Source organism: Cynoglossus semilaevis, chromosome 9 (genome assembly GCF_000523025.1).
Source record: "Cynoglossus semilaevis isolate Cse_v1.0 chromosome 9, Cse_v1.0, whole genome shotgun sequence".
In the NCBI taxonomy this organism is placed as follows: domain Eukaryota; kingdom Metazoa; phylum Chordata; class Actinopteri; order Pleuronectiformes; family Cynoglossidae; genus Cynoglossus; species Cynoglossus semilaevis.
In genome coordinates, this window is record NC_024315.1 from 16,748,781 (window position 1) to 16,770,389 (window position 21,609).

Sequence of the window (21,609 nt, forward strand, 5' to 3'; positions counted from 1 at the left end):
AAATTCTTTACATTATAATTTAAATGCAACCATCATATACATGTGTATATATATATATATATAAAAAACTGCGGCCAGCACGGGCTTGTCTGAAAGTACCAACATGTCTGCGGTGTGGACGTATTTCCATATATCTGAGAAAGACCCACACATAGCAATTTGCAATTTGTGCAATGCTGAAATTTTAGAATTGCAAAGAATTTCTCCACATCGGGGTTAATTTATTATCTGAAATCACAACATCCAGATTGCTATGCTGAAACAGCGCACACTAGGAACTCCCTGCGACATTCACTTCACACACCTCTCTTTTTTCCAATATACTTATACATACAGTATATACAATAAACATGCATAAAATAAAAGATAAATCAGATACCAGTCAAATACGAGGAGAAAACCGTACCACCTTTCCCTGCAGTGTGAATATGGCCATGGAATAAAGACAGAACTTGAGTCGAAAAAAGGACAAAAGTGAAGAAAGCCTCAAAGCTGGAGATGTTCATTCAACCATCATGAACACTTTAACTCCTTCCACCAGAACCTTAGTCAGACACTAAACAGTGGCTGGGCTTTATTAACTGAACCAGAAGTAACACTTCTACGTCTTTGGCAAGGTCTTCCATGCAAAGCTTGGTGACCTGGAAGTGGCCTGTAGGTGTAGTGAGTCAGGTGGAGGAGTTTGTTGGGGACAAAAAGCTGGCTGTCCCTGTAAGGAGTTGACCACTCACTCCATCACATGGCATATGAAGTCAGGAGTCTATTAAAAGTGAGAGCGTCATCTACATGATGTTTCTTTTAACTCTTCTTTCTGAAGTCCACCCCCTTCACTTAAAGCCCTTTTCTTTTTTCTCTTCCTGCCCTTTACCATAATTTGGCCGCCTGTGGGAAATTGAGCCGTCTTGTGCGTGTAATCGCTTTAATGAAGGCCTGTTAAAGCTACAGTTTCTTCATCTCTTCCTCCCAGATTTTTCCAAAGCCTTGTAGCAACGATAGACCTTTAGCAGATGACAGTTCAATTGTTGGGGCCAAATGAGCATGGCAGGAAAAGACAGCAGGCCCAAGTACACCCTTGGGCAGACGTAACCCATATGGAGCTGCCTTTTCCACTTTCCATCCATCAAAATACATATTTAAACTCCCGTGAGTTGTCCAGTGTTTATAAAAAGTGAAATGAATGTAAAAAAAATGAATGTAATAAAAATTGGTGGTCTGTGACGACTTTACATCTGTCATGAAAAAAACTAAAATAAAATTCAACTGTTGACTTAGCATTTATAGTTCATTTACATTAATGGCCATAATCCTCAGATAGAGCATTGAGGGATCTCTGTGCTAATATGAGTCACGCGAGAATGATTACAAATGATTACAAAATTATATCCCAAGCATAAAATAACATAAAACACAGTCAAGAGGTCTTGGAACGAAAGAAAGCAAACATACTGTATATTCCAGTGGTGACGCAGACTACAAGTATTCAACTGCTCTGTTACAATATCACAGCGTACATGTACGTATGTGCCAACGTCACAAAACATCAACAGCAACAGTTTGGCATAGACGAATTCATTACAGATTTAAATTACAGACCAAGTTCCTGACACACAGTTATGAAACATAGAACTGTAAAAGAACTATAAAAGAAACCGTCATTAGTATCGGAAGGAGCCCCTTTACACAAACACAAAAGACAGAGTGAGTCTAAAACAAATAAACTTACTGTGAACGTTACACAGCCCCATTCTTCATATTCCTCGGAGAGCGAATGTGGGCCAGTCTTTTTCTAGAACATTCCACGGTAACAAATCATATTCATTTTTCACGTCTCAGCTCCTTGACGATAACGGACTTTGTCTACATATCTAACGTGGCCGGGATCTATCATGACAGATTTATAGTGTTAAACAAATTAAAATCTTTTTTTTTAACTTGTCGAGTTTTCTTCCTTTGTCCAGTATTTACGTTACCTGCTAAACCATGACGTTCGACCCGGCCTTAGTCAGGTGCTGATTGGTTGTTACAGCCATCAATAAATACGTCACACGTTTCATTACAAAAAAAAAAAAAAATCGAATGAGCCTATTTAAAAACATTACAGCTGCAAGGATATTTAATAAGGTGAACAATTTAATTTTGTTTTTTTGCCTTGAAGGGTCAATGATAGTCTACGACTTTACATTAAAGTACATTAAATATTAAATTAAATACATTTATTTAAACACATCGAATAAAAAATTCACTTATTATTGAAAGGAAACAATGATACAGCATGCAATCATAAATTCTCTACTGCTTATTTCTTTTTAGGGTCTAAATCTGCATGTTTTTAGACTATTTGGTGAAACTGGAGGACCTAGAGAAAACACACATTCATGAAAGAGAAAAAAGAGAAAAATTAAATGTGTGTACGCTAAGGTGTGTGCACATTGTCAATGTCATGTATACAGAGTACTTTTTCAGACAATTGGTGCCATCGTCAACCATGACATCCTACCAAAACTGTTTAATGTACACTCTTTTACCAAAAACATGAAATCAGATGTGAAAGACAGAGAAATGAGAGGAGTGTCTGAAGTAAATATGAGCTGCAGTTACAAAGAAAGAGATACTGTCATCAGAATGGCTCCACTTGGATGGCAGATGAGTAAAACAGTAAAAGTGACACAGGTGACTAACAACCAAACACACCCTCTTCAGCAAACGCACCCAAACAAGACACATCATCAGATAATACGTTTGCTGCGAAACTGTGAGGGCTGATGTCCTGTAACCTGATTCTGAAAACAAGTCCATATATTATTATAATTATAAAATATAACAATAATGGTTGATGTTGTGTTGTGTTTTATACATAGACCAGAAAAATGAAGGCGGAATCGAGATAATCAATACGTCCTGTTCCATTGTTTATCTACTCATTGTGTTATTCTTATCTTTCAACATTCCTAGGGATTATTAATTGGTGAGTCATGACCACAGATTGTTATAAGTCTCCAGGATAAAGACTGGAAGTCACGGTGATTGTGTCCACAGAAGCGTCAGATCAATTTCTAAAGAACTGTAGACAAAAACAGCCAATTGCCAACTCTGCTACTTATCTAATCAGACAAACGTGTTACATGTGCGACCTTGGCCTCCATTCATCCCATCAGTATAATTTTTGTCCAATTTAGCAGCTAGCCCTCTGCACAGCTGAGGTTTTTATTATGACATGCTGCATCCAGTAAATGTTGTGCAACATCTGCCTTTTTTCAAATCAGAATCAAAACAACTTAACTGCCATAAGGCAAGTTGTTTTCATTAGAAGAATTAAAAGAAGAAGAACAGGAAAATGAAAAATAAGGAGGAGAAAGGTCAGAAGTGGAGGTATAAAAGATGAAGAATAAAAAGAACAACAAATAGAGATAAAGAGATTGTTGCTATCATAGAGGAGGAGTAGGAGTAGGAGTTCAGCTGAATCACATGAAGGCTAAAACTGATGAGTTGACTGTTAGATCCCGGAGAAGGGGAGGATGTGCTGCAGATGTTTATCACACCAGCTCAATGTTCCTCTTTGTGAAAGGAGAAGTGAGTGTGACGTGACAGGAGGCCAGGGTGTGGAGGGTTTAGCTGCACCACATTCTCATTTCCTCATTAAATGACCTGGGCAGCACTGACGCTTAGCAACAACAGGTCTGTGCTTGCAACACAATGTGACCCCAAAAGGTGAATACCACCTGGGGCAATATCAATTGACAAAGTGTCCACGATGCACTCTAGGGAACCTCTCAAATGTGAAGAAACCTAAAATGTAGTTGCAGTTCTTCTAAATGATGGACACATACTGCTAAAGATTATTCCAGGGGTCTGCTACGTTCAACACCAAAAGAACCCTTTTTCTAAACATTTTACTGACAAACCAAAGTCACCACAAGTTGCACAACATCTTTGGCCATTTAACTGATGACAGTAATGCAATACTACTGATTCATATAAAAGTGCAATAACAAGATGTTAACAATTTATTGTTGTTTAACCTGTTGCCCCATAAAAGTAACCATAGTGATAAAAGTAACACAATCAATTCAAACACAATCAAATTCAGTGTGAAATATGACACGTACTATGATAACCAAATATTACCTTAATGTTCCACACCTAATACTATATTAGGAGGGACATTATGCCAATTTGCTGTTAGCAAACAAACCTCAATTTTTGTTAAAGGTTCATTTTTGTTGCAGCATCCTACATTTTATCTTCTTATAACAATAGTCAATTCGATGCTTCACTAGCACTATAGTGAGGCACTGCTGGCTGCGTGACCGATACATTCTTTATTAATCTTCTGAGGTAAATGTTGTAATCAGAGAATTGCTGGTTCCCATGATTGTGGGTGTTTTTTTGTAATCCAGCTCATGCTGCGGTGTAATCAGAGCCGTCAGCTGGTCACTTCTATACACACTTATTGAATTTCAAGAGATTCACAATATGATTCATATCAGAGGGAGTGCAGGTATGTGTGTATGTGTGTGGGGGGTGTTATAGATTTTCTCATCACTGAGTACATAAGTACACTTCCAAGTATCACATTCATTTAACTCTTCTAGTTAGCCTAACATGCGCCAATTCCCATCACAGCTAACAAAGTTCAAACCCACCGCTGTCGGTTCATCTCCCGGCCACTGCCTTTAGTCATTAGTGATGTGTTTACAGTCACTGGAAAAAACTGAAAAAAATGAATTCCTGTGGCTTGAGCAGCTGTGCTACACACACCACACACACGGCGTGTGTCGGCGTTCCCTGGTTCCACAGCTTTTGAATGCTGTCCTGTGTGATCCCATAATCTGTGGAGCTCAATCAATTTGGCATATGTTTCAAGTATGTTTCTGTGAATTTTAAAACTGTGGAAAATTAAAATCCTCCAGTTCATCAAAGGATCAGATAGAGACAAACATTCATTCACACAGAAATTCACACCTTTGAAGTATGAGAGGATGATGGAAAAAAAGTAATTCAGAATTACTGGATTAAATTAAATTAAATTAAATTAAATTAAATTAAATTTTCTTTTAAAATTGTGCAATATTAGATTAACTGTTTTATCTTGTCTGGCAAAATGCCCTAAAGTCTACTATCATCTGTAGAATTATCGTATTGACATTGACTGTTGTTTCTTTGTTAGTGGGCAGTGCAGCTCTGACAAAGTTGCTCATAAATAATTTGTTTGACTACCAAGAACTTTGCATTCTCCTTTCTCTTTTTTACTCAGAAAAGAGACACTGGTGACCTTTAATAGGTTAAAGATGAGGTCACCGTGAAACTGGAACTGACCATCGTCTGAAGCCAACCCTCTGTTTCCCTGAAACTACTTCTCTTTCTCTATTTCTCTGATTCTCTGCTGGCATTCTCTGCCCACTGAGGGTAGCTTTTCTTGAACTCTCTGTCACCGTGGAGGAATTGAGGAACATCAATTCACTCCCACAATCCCTCATCTGTTTAAAGTTGCCTTCACCGTCTGATATTCCACTGTTGTATTTTAACTTGTTCTTAATGTTTTAATGTTTTATTGTTTTTTTAATGCTGTGTTGTTATCTTTGTATTCACTGTAAGGTGTCCTTGGGTGACAGAAAGGCACCTATGAAATAAAATGTATTATTATTATTATTATTATTGTGAGGTTTTATTATATGTATAATGTTTACAGTTATAAACTTATCAACTCAGTTACAAGAAACTTCTTGTAATTGGTGCAACTGAAAACCCTGTTGTGAGGAGCTGTTTTGAGTGAAACTTCTGAACGCTTAATGACCACCAACCACAACCAAAGAACACTACACTGAGTTCCAAAGAATGGGGGACAACAACCAAGATGACAATCACTGTGACACTAGCAGTTCATTTGAGTTCTTTTGAGGCTTATGAAAAAAAAAAACTCACATGATCACAACATGGTTCAACGTGGGTTGTTTGAATTACTGATATATAATATACTTAAAGAAAGGCTTCATCTGATAATTAACTAAATATGCTAATCATTTAGGGTGCCCAATCAGAGTAGACCAAGTTGACAATTAATCAGTTTAGGAGGAAGTTAATTATTTGTAATAGACAAGTGTTTCTAGGGACTACAAGACTATAGAGATTATAAAAACGGTAAATGAAAAGAGAGAGGATGAAATGAACAACGATGAACAAGGTGAGATTAAACACAACCATATCTCAGATAAAATACTTCTGAAAAAGATACTGAGACAAATGAAAGAACCTCATCTACAACAGAAGAGTAGAGATCCTGGACTCTCTGTGCATGATATATCAGCGTCCAACTGTGAGGGAAGTGGACGAGGAAATGATAGGAAACAAGAACAGACCTCAGTCTGATGAACAGCGTCTGAAAAAAAGAGAATAAATAATATCTAGAGAGGAAGTGCATAAATGTGAGGAACCTGAATATGATGCCACTATGATGTAACTATGCTTTCTATGCAGTTCAGTCCAGGAAGTGCTTTCTGGGATCTGGGTCTTTCACAACAACGATTTTCTCAGTGGGAGTGTAAGTCGCTGGGTTTGTATTGAAACAAACCAAGAAAAGTGATGAGAATGTGATCCATTATATGTGTGTGGTTGTCCTTCAGAGACCCTAAAGTAATTTCATTTGTTGACAGTGACTTCAATAAAGAACTAAAGATCAACACTGGAGTTTAAAACTAGGAAAAATACACTATATACTGTATATGTATAGCAGAATTCAGATTCTAGGTTCTGTCAAATTGTCTGCACATCAATGAACAACCAAAAGTATAGCACCAAACATCTGAAGATGAGAATCTGGCCAGTTGTTCCTCATTCCCTTTAACATCTGTTCCTCTTGAGTGTTCTGGTTTTATCTGAGTACGTCACCAAGTCAGTGCAGAGTTTTATTTTAGGCTGATCTTTTCACAGTACATCGTCTGTCGATTTCCCTCACACCATGGCTCCAGAAATCCAATAATTACCTCATCATGTGTCACTTTTGTTCTCTTCTAGAGTCGAGCGGCGGAGTGTGTCTCACAGAGTGGGGCGCACACACACACAGACACACACACGGAGAGATGAAGCAGTTCAATTTGGACGGCATTTTTGGTAGAATCCTGTTAACTTTAATGTTCTGTGGTAGCTTAAGTTGTTAGTGCCAATCTGTTCAATGGCGCAGCTGCTAATGTGAAAGATTTTTAAAGAAGCTGTGGCAGAAACAATGAAATTGAATTAACTTCAAAACAACTCGGTATTTATTTATTGACTTCTTTTACTTCTTTTATTAGCTACATGACTTTTGTTATTGTTCCATATTTCTACTTTGAAGGTCATGAGTATTACTAGGCAATACTCCTGTACCTCTGCTCCCTTTGGTCTGTCAGCTGTAGCTGTAGCTCCCTGAGTTTCAACAGATCTGGGGTGGAAACCTGTGTTATCTTGTCCTACACCATCGACATGGAACAACCTCCACCAACAAACTCCATTTCTACCAATACCTTAAACGGTATCGTAAAGACTGTAGTGATAGAGACATCTTGTTTTTATAGTAATTTTTTAAAATCTTATTTTGTTGTTGTTGTACACGGTGAAATATTTTGCTGTTTGAATTTTAAGTATTTTTCATTGGCTGCTGCCTTGTAACTTTTCTTTCTGTGCATGGGTTACTTCAAGGTAAGGGTAAAGGTTCAACATCATTGTTTTTCTCTGCACTGGGGAAATTATTGTGTTGCAGCTTCATGGGGCACAGAGGCAAAGACTGCACAAAAGGAGTGTTCAAATTACAACACAACAACAACTAGAACTTGGAGAAAAATGACTAGATTTAGAAGAATTCAAGATATAAAGTGCAGAATAACAGTGTGATACACAACCATTTCACAGTTGTGACAGATGAACAGTATATATTGCACTAAAACCTGTAATACAAGACTGTATATATTGATCTTATAATCTTCCCTCCCTGACCCAACCCTCCCCATTGAAGTTAGAAGCGTGGGCAGAGGGTGGCATCAAAGCAGGCTTTCATTCCCATTCCCAAATCACCTTTATCCCAAGTAGAAAATGTCATCATCTGTGTGGAATTAATATAAGATACACTTGCCTGTCAAAGTTGGTCCACCTGCAGCTCTTGACTGACACACCAGACCAGTGTTATACAGTAAGTGGGGAGCAGATAGGAAGGGCTTTCAGCTAGCTTGCTAACAGCAAAACGGCACAGTGCTGCCTTCAGGTCTTTGTATGTGATATAAGTGAGTGTGTCATACAAAATTTCCTTGATCATTGTCTGCTTTTAAAAGCTGTAGCTAGTGTTTTTCCTATGGTACAACAGGGTAAATAATAATAAAATGTCAACAGATGTCATGACGTTTTACTTCCTTATATACGTACCTGCGGTATTGTCGCAGAGCTTAGACTTTTATACTGCCATCATTTACTGTAAATGGAGGAAACATTTTTATAACTTCTGGTTAAATAAAAAGAAATCACAATCATGGTGTCAAAGGTTGACTCCTGACCTTTTCTTTTAGAGTTAATGATGTTCAATACATAATTCTTTCAGCTGTAAAAATCAAAAACCACAATGGAAAGTCATCATTCCACTATTTCGCAGAGCCGCACACCTGCACGCGCACACACGCAGACAAATATGTATATTCACAGGTGACTTAAGGTAAAGGTAGGAGGTGGCATTCCAGGAGATGTGAGCATGCTGGGGCTCATGGGCCTGTGGCAGATGATTCATTCAGACAAAGACGTCTTTCTATCAAACAGGTGTTCATCTAAGCTCATGTCTCTCACACATCTCTGAGGATCTGTCATTTCATTCCTGTAATCTCACTAAGAACGTATTCATCTCAGTAAACATAATAATCCCAAAACATGAGGCTTGGAGTCAGGATTAGACCTGGGCTATTGTCAAGGTACTTGTAATATTTCAACAACCAGTAATTCCTGAAGTTATTTACCAGTTTTTGGTGAGTATTACCTCCTTGTATCTCAGAACAGGCTCTGGGATTATAATGATCTTTTTTAAATATTTGCTCTTATCATCAGCAGTACCTTGAAAATTGGCCATGCCCTGACAGACAATGTTATGCTTCATATAGCCTACTTTTTTTACTTTGTTTTTATACTTGACACCACTCAGCCATCCTCTCCCAGCCTGCAGGGCAAAAGAAGGCAGCAGTGTGTCTCCTCCTCCAACCTCCTACTCCTCCCACATCTCCGAGAGCTGGAAGCTGGCCAGCATGGGATCGGTTTCCTGTCAGGGGAGGAAACTGGTGCGCCAGGATATCCATATATGGCCAGGATTCTAGCAGTTGGAATAGTATGACTCAGGGTTAGGGTAGTTTGTACATTTTATTGTACACAAATGAATTTCTTCCTTTTGAACACTGTTGCAATGTGTTTTTATACAGAAGATATATTTTACTGACTAATATATTTTGAATATTGACATACTGGAATGTGTGACAATTTATTAGTTGTTGCATTTTCTATGACCCATCTATCCATCCAATAATTCCATTTAGTTAGGACAATTTTAATAAAAAAAAACTATCCACACTGATCTGGAGTTTTATTAATTTTTATTCAATTAGATCAGCAGTTTGAACAGGAATTACAGTGTTTAAAATAAAAAGCTAAAATAAAATGAAGTTACAGTAAGCATAGATTTTAAGCAATAACTGTGAATGTGTCAAGTGTGCGTGTGGTTGGGGGAATGCTCTTAAAAAAGATTAAATCACATTTAAAAAGAAAAAACCAGTAAGAGATAAAAACTAGGAATTAAATGGTGGTTCGTGCAACACAGAGACAAGGGATTAAAAAGGTCAGCTCTTAAATGAGTGACGCCCAAAAAAGTTCTCAAACAAAGCTACTTACAGAACTAAGGGTGCTGTGATGTGTTTAATAAGGTAGATGGGCTTTACAGGAACCTTCCTTAGCTCTACTTACTCTTACACCAACCCTTGAGAAGGTACCATTTTTGAACAGTCCTACTACAGTCCTGCTAATTCCCCTTTGCTTCTCTACACTGTGGTGGAACCCACATAGTTCCTGTCCAGTGTTCCTTGTAGTAGTTCCTCCGGTGGAAGTGCTAGATAACAACACAATTTGGTGAAAAGGACATAAGCTGTCATGACCAGCCCGCTGAATAGGAAAATGCACTTCAACGTTTCATCATCATTTTATACAAGGACTCGACTATTGAGGAACCTGAGATGTGATTAGTTGATTGATTGGTTTTATTCTTTGCTTAAAATTACAGGTACTCTGTAAATTAGAACTCGTTGTTATTAACACTTCGTGATGGTAACTGCACAATATCAAATGGTACTGGATGAACTTCAAACTTTTATTTGTATTACTTCTTTAAGACCTGAATTAAAGTTTTGATGTAATTCTTTCTCTTCTTTTCTAATTTGGGGCACTCGGTGAATTTTACCGGTGATGTAGTGTGAATGTGTGTTTTTTTTTTTTTTTTTGGTACCTTAACAACCACGCACACACCGAATCTGTCTCGTCTTGTTTACAGTCCTGGTAGTTCCTGGCAACAACGTCATCTCGTCTACGTAAAAAGTCGCAGGCGGGGTCTGGAGACAGCCAATCAGAGAACAGGTTGGAGAGAGGCAGGACTGAGACGACATAAATGGAACTGCCCGCTACGGCCGGCTGTCATAACAGCGCGTGAGAGAAGTAGAACCCGAGACAGAACCAAAGGATTGAAAACATCTGATTAAGTCACTGCCCGAGTCCAATCAAAAGGTACACATCGACGACTTGGTACAGTAACAGTTGCACTATTTTGGAAGTTTTTCTCTTGTTTTCGATAACTTTGAGCTTCAGGGACTTTGTGCTGGAGGTTGACTCGGTTCGGTGACACTTAAGCCTCTGTGTCCAGCCGGCATCATCTCCATCTGCAGCGCTCCTTTTTCCTCCTCTGTGTTTATAGACTGTCTGATTTGAAATATGCCCACAATTATGGAACAGCCTTTTTATGACGACTCGTTTCTCTCTGCTTATGGCCACCCAGGCGCTGCGTTGCCAGACTACAAGCTGTTAAAGCAGAACATGAACCTGAACTTCTCCGATTCTTATCGGAACGCAAACTTCAAGTCCCAGCACCTGCGCGGAGCCGACGGTGATTTCTATACCGCAGCGGCAGCAGCGGACGTGGGCTCCCTGAAACTCGCTTCTCCCGAACTGGAGCGACTCATCATCCAGAACAGCAACGGGATCATCACCACCACACCGACACCGCCTCAGTACCTGTATAACCGCGGCATCACAGAGGAGCAGGAGGGCTTCGCGGAGGGCTTTGTCAAAGCGCTGGACGATCTGCACAAGATGAACCAGATGGCTCCTCCAAACGTGTCCATCAGTACCGGCGGCATGGCTGCCTGTTCGGCTCCAGTCTCTGTGTTTGGTTCCCCTATGCAGCCGGAGCCGCTGGAGTACACTACTCTGAGCAGCTGCGCCTCTAATTCAAGCTTGTCTTCAGCGGGCAGCTATCCGTCCACCACCATCAGCTACCTGCCCCATCAGTTCCACCAGCATCACCAGGCGGTTGCGCACGGATCCCATTCCTTTCAGAACTCTCTGGCCGCCGCGGGTATGTACTCACAAAGGTACGGTGGCCTTAAAGAGGAGCCCCAGACCGTCCCTGACATGCAGAGCAGCGACAACGGCTCCCCGCCGATGTCTCCCATAGATCTGGAGAATCAGGAGCGCATAAAGGCCGAGCGCAAGAAGCTGAGGAACCGGCTGGCAGCATCCAAATGCCGGCGGCGCAAACTGGAGCGCATCGCTCGACTGGAGGACAAGGTGAAGGTGTTGAAAAACGACAACGTTGGACTGTCAAACCGGGCGTCTCTGCTACGGGAGCAGGTGGCTGAGCTCAAACAGAAGGTAATGACACATGTGAACAGCGGCTGTCAGCTCATGCTAGCGCCCAAAGTCAAGTCATACTGAAGAAACAACGAAAGCACTTTACCTGATCGAAAAACACTGGACACGAACTGCACTGACATCAATGAACTCTGTCTTCAGAGAACGGATGGATATGGACTATTGTGTTTTCTAGAACTCGGAAAACAAACATGACTAAAACACTTGGAACATTTTAAGATACGTTTTTAAAAGTGTCGTCCTGACTCTGCCTGTTTACATTTTCTTTGGCTGCATTTGTTCATGTTTGTATAAGTTATTTCTGTTTGTCAAGCTAAGCTTGGCCAACTTCTATTTTCGTTTTTTACTTGTACAGTATATTTAAGTAAATATAATATACCAAATATACATGACCCTGTGTTTTTATTTTATTGAAATAAATGTATTCTTAGCTTAGTAAAACTTCCGTATGTATGAATTAGTTACGACAGTACCTGGAGGTTTGCGTAGTTTACGGCACTTCCGCCTCCTCGACGTCCCAGCTGCGTAGGATTGTTTCCTTTAATGACGCACACACGTCACACCCTTGAATGGGCAAATAAGCAGACTGACGTCACGGCTCAGAGAGATCTTTTCGGGAACTCCCTCCTACATTGCCGGTCAGAAAAGCTGCTCACTCCCCGTTTTCTAACACCACATTGCAAACGTATACGCAAACATCGGTGTGTGTATGTGTGCGAAAAGTGTTTGTCAATGGGTGGTTTATTTAAAGTGAGGGAATTTCCCTCGCTGGGCTTTCAGTTTCCCAAAACAAGCAATGTGAAGCATTCGTTCAAGGAAAAATGGCTGCTGAATGTTCCGGAAAAGACTGAGGGTTTATAAAAAAGGCTGGATTTACTAGAAACTGAGACAAAACAAATTTAGAAACGGAGACGACCCTGATACAGCTGAAGACAAAATAATATCCCAAGTTAACAATGTAATTCTTTCCAAAATATATGAATTATGTATGTACAACAATATAATTTTAATACAACATACCTGAATAAACTAGTTTTATTTAGTAAATTTGACTTACCACAAAAATGTGACTAATATTTAAACACTTGGGGGCTATTGACCTATTGATTTAACCAGGGCATAAACATTTGATGTGAGATATAATAATACTATTTAAGTATTTTGGCAAAAGGTATGATACCAAAGTATGTATATTGCCCAGGGTAAATATATAATACATTAATATTAATACGTTTAAAGCATCAGGAATCAGAATACTAAATTAGAATTTAGTAAAAGCCAATATTGTCAATGTCTAAGTTATTTGCAGACTATACAAACAGTTTGTATAGTTCCGTCACACAAGTATATGTTGTCATTGCCAAAATTTCAAAATTTCACAATGAGTTCTGCCATTTAGCAACTTTTCTACGGGCTCACTCATAACGAGTCCAATATTAACCAAGAGTTCACCGATATGTAACGTGCTTCCGTCCAGATCTGGAACTACTTCTGGAAGATCCATTGCTCCACCTAGTGGCGACATTTGGCACAAACAGTGCTTCTGGGGCGCTTTTTTCCACGACAGAACAATGTTTTTTGTTTTCCAGGCTTTATTTCAAAGGTAGCAACAGGAATTGCTGCAACATTTCAAAGGACATTTTCTGGACTTTTCAAACAAAAAGGAAAAATATTCTTTCAGTGCTTTAGACTATGAGGTCAACTTAAAGACTGCAGAATTCAACAAACATGTTTTCCCCACCTAACAAGTTCTGATGTTTAGATTATTAGACTCATCATCTGAATACAAGTGCTTTACAGGTCTGTTAGAGGAACATCATGTTTAGTGTTTGGAGAAGTACTCTTTGCTCTTCTCCACATCAGGGACCATGGTGTCACTTCCAGGTTTCCAGCCAGCAGGACACACTGAAGACAGAAACAAGTATAGAGTGTAAAGATTAGTAATCAGTGGTAAATGCTGAGTGTTTAGGGAACGGATGTACGACTTTGTATGTCATACATACAGTTTATGTATGACATGTTAAACATTCAAATTGATTCCTAAATTTTCTCTCAAGGTACAATTACTCCCAGGTACAATTGTGTGAGTTTTTGTTTTCTTATTTGGTTGTAACTTTGGTATTTAAAAATCAACATGCTGCTGCTGCTACAGGCAGGAATAAAACTAGTTAAATTGTTAATTTAATTAAAGCCCATGCTTTTTTGCACATTTCGGTTATGTTTTAGTTTGGTTAAAAAATGATTTAGGTTCAGAACCAAAATATTGGACTTTTAGAACTACAGTATGTGAAGTAAAGAAAAACTGTGTGCAGAGTTCTGTCTTTGCATTTAGCACTGAGTATCATTCTACTTTACCTAAAAAAACAGTTTTTTAGGAGTTCATAAAACTAAAACTCATTTCTCACCTTCTCCATGTTTGTCAGTGAACTGGAAGGCCTGGACCAGGCGCAGAGTCTCATCCACAGAACGACCCACAGGGAGGTCGTTGATGGTAATCTGCCTCAAGATGCCCTTCTCATCGATCACAAACAGGCCCCTGAGAAAACAGATCAGAGATATGATGCAATGCAAGAACACCAAAAGTACCAGTGTTGGTTTTATTACCATTTTTTTCTGAACACACATTATTACTAAACAGAAAATAGTTTAAATGAGCAGACGTTTGCCAAACCTGTATGCAATGCCATCATCCTCCTTCAACACACCATAGTCTGTGGAGATAGACTTGGTGAGATCAGCCACCAGTGGAATGTTCATATTACCCAGACCACCCAGCTTTCTTGGTGTGTTAATCCTTTTAAGAAAATAACATCATTATTTAGTAAACAGATGTGCACACTTAAAGAGAAAATGAGTTTCTTAAAAATAAGAATACAAGTGACAAAACGTCAGAGTTACTACACAGGGCGTGTAATCCTTCCCTGAAGGTCTGTAACATTTTATTCAGATGAAGTTTGATCGTTAACCCAGAATTTATCAGGACCATACAGAAGTCAGAGAAGAAAAAAAACCGTTACACTGGGGCTGAGCTGTCATGCACCATGTCTGCCAGAAAAACCTTCACCACGTGAAGAGGGAAAAAAATGCCAGTGCGGTATATTTTGAACAATCAATAAATTATAATCCTAAATGCAAAAGAAACTTTCCTGGAACCAGTCAGAAAGAAACTTCAGAAAGACGACAACCAACACAGAAGAAAACTAGAAATTATTGGCGGTTAGCTGCAACAGTATACTGTGTGAGGTTATGGAGTGTTTCAGAAAAATGACAAGTGCAAACTTTTTGACCTCCAACTTGAAAAAGTTTAGGACCAGAACGAGTGAAGTTGAAGCTAGACTGGCAGCCAGGCATCTTAGTAACATTTTAATTATGAAGAAGACCCTTGTTCTTAAATGAACAAGTTAAATGCATTTGAAGACTTCATGGAGTTGTGATAATATATGAAACAGCTTCCAGGAAAGTAAAGTAAAAACACTGTTTTCATTTATCCTTAAATAATAGCTCAGCTCACACAAACCTGCCAACACACGTCAACCAGCATTTAATTGTGAGCTCAAATACTGAAGCACTGACGCAGGTAATGATCCCATAGTAGACAACAATGCCACAAATGACGCTTCTGCTAAAGAGGCGATGTAATAGCAGCAAAGAAGAATTCTTACCATGCCAAGTGACTGAAGTGAGAGTCGATGGAGCAGCCAATGACTTCACAGCCAATTTTGCGGAATTCCTCAACCCTGTCACTGAAAGCTACAATTTCAGTTGGACACACGAAGGTGAAGTCCAGGGGATAGAAGAAGAAGACCACGTACTTTCCTGGACAGCATCAGAGAAAAATGTGAAAAGTTTAAATTTTAGTGTGATAAAATATCCTACCCCCAATCATTCTAATGAAAAACTAGGGAGGAATAATGAAATGGTGAATTCAAGACTTAAAAATTATGGGACTGTGAAATAGACACAATGTTTTCCAAAACAGATGCATTGCAGTTTGACACAATTTAAATTAGACTACATCTTAAAGCCTACATGATCTTTGATGAACAAAATATTCTACACTCTACAAGATAACTACCGTTTTATTCAAATATAACTTAATTTAGAATAGCGTGACTATAAATTAAATACTCACTTTTTTTGGTATTGATACCAAAGACTGATACAGTCTGATAATAATAAAGACACTTTTAATTACCTTTATAGTCTGACAGTTTGACCTCCTTAAATTGTCCATCTACCACAGCTGTGGCCTGAAACTCAGGTGCAGGTTTGCCAATTTGAGCCTTTCCAGCTGACATGGTGGCGTTGATGAATGACTTAAAGTAAAAAAGCGGGAAATTAGTGACTTGAAGAAATTTCAACTGTAGATAAAGTGCAGCTGGGTGGAGCTCGGAGCCCCGTGTGGAGCTGAGATAGCAGAAAAGCTCAGTGATAATATAAGCTGAAAAACAAATAAGACATTCAAGTTTGAATACCCCAGGGTTTGAACCCAGTCCTGGGTTTGAGGTAGAACTGGTGCATGCCTTAAAGCTAAAGTCAAATCACATGCAAGTCATGTTCAGCCAGCAGAAAATAACAGGGTATTAGGAAACCTTTTACATAACCTTGACCAGAAGAACCGAGTGAAAAGGTTCAATGAGTTTTAAAACATACAACGTGCAAGGTTTATCTATCCTGGCTAATTGCCAAGTATGCACAAAAGAACTTGACATCAGAAATGCAGATTCTAATTCAAACGGTCGTTTTAATCCACCAAGCCTACACAAAGGCAATTACTAAGGGGAAAAAAAATCAGATAAAGGCTTGCACCCAGGACCAGATCATGAAACAATTTTAACTATTTCAGTTGGAATCCGATTTCAAACCTTATTGAACAATTATGCAACCAAGGTAAATCATGTGGTGGATTTGTGGAACGTAGTAGGATCGGAGCTGGAGTCTCGTCTGGCTGAGGTTCACTATGTGCTTTGTGATCCCAGTTTATCACCGTATCTGTTCTAAAACCTTCCGAAAAAAGGGAAACTACTTTTTACTAATTTTATTAAGATGTACAATGTGAGGCTGTATTTGTTATGGTGAACAATCGCAGTAAATTAATTTAAGCTTTACTTTAAATAGCAACTATATATATATATATATATATATATATATAAAACATAACCAGTCATACAAAAGAAACATATATTGTGGTCAAAGGCCTACTTTGCATACACAACTCAAAGTTCACCAATGGGTTTAAATACAATTTCAAACATTAGCAGCACCGGCGGCTGCATAGACTGGACAAAGGAGAAAAAAAGAGCCCAGACCAGTAAGAGCCCCTGTACGGGCACAAAGAAAGTTCCAGAAACAGCCTCAAACACCAGGGTAAAGAAGGAGGGGAGCTACTGTCTAGCTTAGCACATATTAGCTCCAGCTGCTAAAAGCCTTTCTTTTGTTATCGTCTCAACAAAAACTACTCCTGATGCTCCTTGAAGACGTTTCATTTTGCATTAGCCTGAAATAAAATAAAAAAATTACACACCTGTCTCTAAGGTAAAGCCGCGATGAAGTTGACGCAGCGAAGATGTACTTCTTTCCGGAGGAGACTAGTAAAAGAAAGGAGGGACTGCTGCGTGAAAGAAGAAGAAACGGGACATCGGGAACAGAAGAATTGTCTTTTCAAAATAAAGGTTAGGTTTTTTTGGAACGATAGTAGGCTATAACCCTGCAGTTTCACCTAGTTTTAACTTTAACCAGTATTTCTGCAGATTATTGAGGAATCTAAACTGTTGTCTGGCCATTAGCACATAATAATAAAAATGCTCTGCTCGCCTTTTTTAAATGTTGTTACATTTTTACATTAACTTATTTCCTATTAATGCTACATGTTGTTTGTGTTCTTTTTAGAATTAAATAATATGTGTAATATGTGCTATGCTTTGTTTTGCGGGTGTGTTTGAACTGGCACAAATTAATTCAATGTTGTAATGGAGGTCCACTAGGTGTCAGTAAGGTACTACACTTCTTGACTCTTGCAATTCATGCTCCTGGAGCGTCACCCGCTCATCAACTGAGCTCCTGCTTTTAATTTGAAAACACTACCAACACCGGATACGTGTGCTGTCTCGTTTTTGCTAAGCTTGTTATTCTTTAGCCGATATTTAATTTTAAGACATTCATTTGAGGTTTAAATTAACAAAGACTGGTAAGTGATTAGTTCATTGTGTTCTTTAAGCAACCACAGAGGCTATGCATTTACTAACTTTTCTGTTATATTACATTTACTACTGTTAGCATTTAGCTGACGTTAGCTCAATTTAAGGTTGATACAAAAGGTTTTTTTTCTGGTCATATATTCAGAGAAATAATTTTAACGTAATAAGATGGTCGTATTGATTGTATTAATAAACAACTTGGAAAAGATCTAATATGTAGATGTGGAATTCTCCATTATCAGCTCGTTGTTCTGACCTACAGTTTTGCTTCCTTTTTCTTTTCGTGTGGTTACTTAATTGTTTCATTACGTTGTGTTAAAGTTAAAGAGTAGTCAAAGATTATTTTCTTAGACCGGGCTACTTCAAATTCACAAGTCGTTGCCTTAAAAATTTATGTGATTTTATTAAGTTTATTAAGTTATTTCTATTCATTAACCTATTTTTAAATAGGGATCCTGCATTCACAGAAATATTCTCATCTGCCAAAGTTTAATTCCTATAATGTCAAAATTGGATGCACAAGATAAAAGGAACTTTATGGTACATTTAAAATCAGGTGCACTGAGTGTAATAATGATCATGCTGATTTTAATTTTAGGATTAAGAGACAACTGATCAATCTCAACCTGAGACCCAATATGTGGTCACAAACTCCATATTGAACTCTCCCACAGCTGCGTCAAGCAAGTTCTAGTAAAGTCTGTGGAACATACTTCAAGTCAAATCGGGGTTTATCAAGTCACGCCCGCTTACATCTGCACCACCTGGTTGTGCCACTGTGAGGGTGAAGCCGAGCTGCTCTAAAGCTTCTCCAACAGCTCATCGAAGAGCTCCCTTCCCAAAGCATCCCATCAGCAAATTCCCCCCAAACCAACAACCAATCTGGAGTCCAGAACTCTCTCTGCACCAGAGGATGAGGATTCCTCTTCCAAGGCAGGTGTTACCGTCATGACATCCCCTCAAAAGATAACTCAACACAGATCTTCAGTTAGCTCCCCTGAAAGAATCAGAGAATCAGGGGACGTGGTCCTCCCGTTGTCTCCTTCTGGACTCAGTAGTGGTGAAGGCAGCACCTCCTCCTCTTCCTCCTCAGAAAAACCAACTAAACCAATATGGGCACCACTGGAAACAGATGCCCCTATAAGCTTGAGTAAGTCTGCATTCTGTAGTCATTCTTTTTAAGGAAATAATGAATGATAATGTGAGTAAATGTATAGAGAAAACAGATCTTTATGTTTTTGGAGTTATTTCTTGCTGAAGTGATGTTCCTCTTATACTTTTCTTTACATCACCATAGACACCATTGATGAGGTCCATGTGTGCCAGCTCTGTGGCTGCTGGTATGAGACACGTAAAGGCCTGTCCAGTCATGCCCGGGCCCACCTGCGACAGATTGGAGTTCCTGACAATAATATTAAGTGCAGTCCTATTGATTTCCTTTACCAGCTAATGGAGGAAGAAGACCTCAAACCCCTCGCCAGTTTAACGGAGGAGCCACTCACCTCAGACACTTCCACTAAGTCTTCCTTCAAACGTCCTGCTGATCTTTCGTCTCCTTCCTCATCTCCTTCTGTTAAGAGGCTCAAAGTGCCAGAGGAATGTATTCTGTGTGGAGATGAGTTTGAGAACCGTAAAGGTCTGGGAAGCCACGCCCGTTCTCACCTGCGTCAGATGGGAATGATTGATTTAATGGGGAAAAACACTGCAATTGAGACCATTGAAGAGCTGGTCAAAAGTGGGATGTTAAAAGCCTTGTGCCCCTCCAAAAAAGCCAGTAAATCCAGTTCATCTGCAGTTACATTCACAACACCAGCATCTCCTGATGCCCTACGTTTGTCTCCAGCTGTGGTCCATACTCAGAGTGCTGTAAAAAACATACAGTTGCCTCTTACTTACATTACCAAGGCTCCAAAAGCTAAGAAGGGTTCTCGGTTCGCAGTGGACCCCCTGCATAGAAAAACTAAACCTGAGTCAGTGGAAATTGATATATCTGTTCAACCAGAGGCCTCCATTATGTCCATCACCAACACACCCACGCAGGAGTCACCTACTGCTGTTGGATCTTTAAAGTCTTTCAGTACAGGTTTGTTTCTCTATGTTTTAATTATGTTTAAATTATGATACTGATTCTTATCTAAATAATCACAGAGTGGCTGGAGAGTATTCATGTTTAATCAGGATTAATTGCAGTCATGATTATTCACGTTTTATTATGATTAAACTTGATCTTTAATTAGTCATATTATCATCATTGATTAATCAAGATTAATTAACAACACAGTACAAATTTTTTTTAATGATCTATTTTGCTATTGATATTACATTTGAGTCTCCATTCTTACTGGTGTTCACATTGTCTCTTTGACAGATGTTGAGTCGCCACCAACAGTCCCTTGTGACTTCTGTGGTCAGCTATTTGAAACCCGTAAAGCCTTGTCCTGTCATGCTCGGGCCCACCTGCGCCAGCTGGGCCTTAATTGGTCCATCAAAACATCGCCAATTGACCTCCTGAAAGAGGTCATGGAACACGGTGAACCCTCAGGCAAAAGCACAGTGCAGGGCTCCAAGCGGCCTCTGGATGGCCCCCAGGCAAAGGAAAGTGCCTCCAACAACTGCACCACACCTCTGGATTATTCTGTGAAAGAGAAATCCCTGTCTGGCAAGAGCGGAACTGCACAACCTGGTAAGACATAAACACCAGTATGAGTCAAGAGATTCCGCTGAAGCAAAACGTTCCACAAAAGTATTGTTTTCCTGCAAAGTTCTGGATTTTCCTTGAAGGATCAGTCGGCGTTGTTTTGTTCAGTTACAGTTAAAGTTATTGTGATTTCTCAGCAGAACAACAACAGTGTGGTTTACTTTAGTTAAAAGGAGCCTTTGATTTGAAATCTTCTTCCACTAAAATAAATTTCCAGATATATTTGAAACGCTTTGAGCCTTTTAAAAAGTTAGACCATATTAGAGACTTGTTGTTGGAGCTTGATCATCTGTCAGTATGGACTAAAACTCTAACCATGGCTGTGGTGTTTACCCAGTGTGTTGTGTTTCTTGTGTGTGCAGCATAAAGCTGCAGATGAAATCACTGCAGCATTATGGGATTAAAATGGCAGAATAGGTTGGAATATACCACAGTATTGGTGCCTGCATTTCAAATGATTGCAAAATTGTTCCATGAAATTGGCAACGCAACAGTCGCAGTGGTTCAAATGTACCCATCCAAAAAGTGTCTCATCCCCTTTGTGACAGAGACGTCCTGTGAGCTCTGTGGATTTAACTTTGAAAACCGCAAGGCCCTCGCCAGTCACGCGCGAGCCCACCTCCGACAGCTGGGAATCATTGAATGGAAGGCAGACGGCGCGAGGTCGCCAATCGAGCTCCTGAGCGAGTTGATACGAAAGGACCCGGTCAAAGTGGCGGCGATTACACCACGCCCTCAAAAGGGAGACCCTTTTATCCAGAAGGCGGGAAATTGTGGAAAAAAGTGAGAATTGATGGAAAACAT

The 21,609-nt window shown here is 39.4% G+C and overlaps 3 protein-coding genes and 1 long non-coding RNA gene across 6 annotated transcripts in view; 2 read left to right on the plus strand and 2 right to left on the minus strand.

The window, feature by feature from the left end:
- LOC107989014 (uncharacterized) overlaps window positions 1–2,016 on the minus strand; it is a 33,551-nt gene extending 31,535 nt beyond the window's left edge. Inside the window, exon 1 of the long non-coding RNA XR_003050602.1 lies at window positions 1,724–2,016. This is a non-coding gene — a long non-coding RNA (uncharacterized LOC107989014). The remainder of the gene's footprint in view (window positions 1–1,723) is intronic.
- Window positions 2,017–10,606: 8,590 nt separating this feature from the next.
- On the plus strand, window positions 10,607–12,295 carry LOC103384202 (transcription factor jun-B). Of its 3 annotated transcripts, none has more exons than XM_008317631.3 (2): window positions 10,607–10,767; window positions 11,036–12,295. In XM_008317631.3, the coding sequence occupies exon 2, from the start codon at window positions 11,074–11,076 to the stop codon at window positions 11,971–11,973; it is 900 nt and encodes a 299-aa protein (XP_008315853.1). In that variant the 5' UTR covers window positions 10,607–10,767; window positions 11,036–11,073; the 3' UTR covers window positions 11,974–12,295. The 3 variants fall into 3 exon arrangements, with proteins under 3 accessions (XP_008315853.1, XP_008315852.1, XP_016890572.1); XM_017035083.2 differs by having other exon boundaries at window positions 10,664–10,785; XM_008317630.3 differs by having other exon boundaries at window positions 10,659–12,295.
- Window positions 12,296–13,484: 1,189 nt separating this feature from the next.
- On the minus strand, window positions 13,485–17,575 carry prdx2 (peroxiredoxin 2). The gene is made up of 6 exons (XM_008317632.3): window positions 17,435–17,575; window positions 16,106–16,226; window positions 15,573–15,726; window positions 14,582–14,704; window positions 14,316–14,446; window positions 13,485–13,815 (listed from the first exon to the last, which is right to left on the minus strand). Exons 2-6 carry the CDS (start codon window positions 16,206–16,208, stop codon window positions 13,733–13,735), a joined length of 594 nt encoding a protein of 197 aa, XP_008315854.1. The 5' UTR covers window positions 16,209–16,226; window positions 17,435–17,575; the 3' UTR covers window positions 13,485–13,732.
- Window positions 17,576–17,623: 48 nt separating this feature from the next.
- LOC103384218 (protein Wiz-like) lies at window positions 17,624–21,592 on the plus strand. The gene is made up of 5 exons (XM_017034961.2): window positions 17,624–18,097; window positions 18,706–19,257; window positions 19,405–20,190; window positions 20,476–20,790; window positions 21,354–21,592. Exons 2-5 carry the CDS (start codon window positions 19,056–19,058, stop codon window positions 21,590–21,592), a joined length of 1,542 nt encoding a protein of 513 aa, XP_016890450.1. The 5' UTR covers window positions 17,624–18,097; window positions 18,706–19,055.
- Window positions 21,593–21,609: the final 17 nt, after the last annotated feature.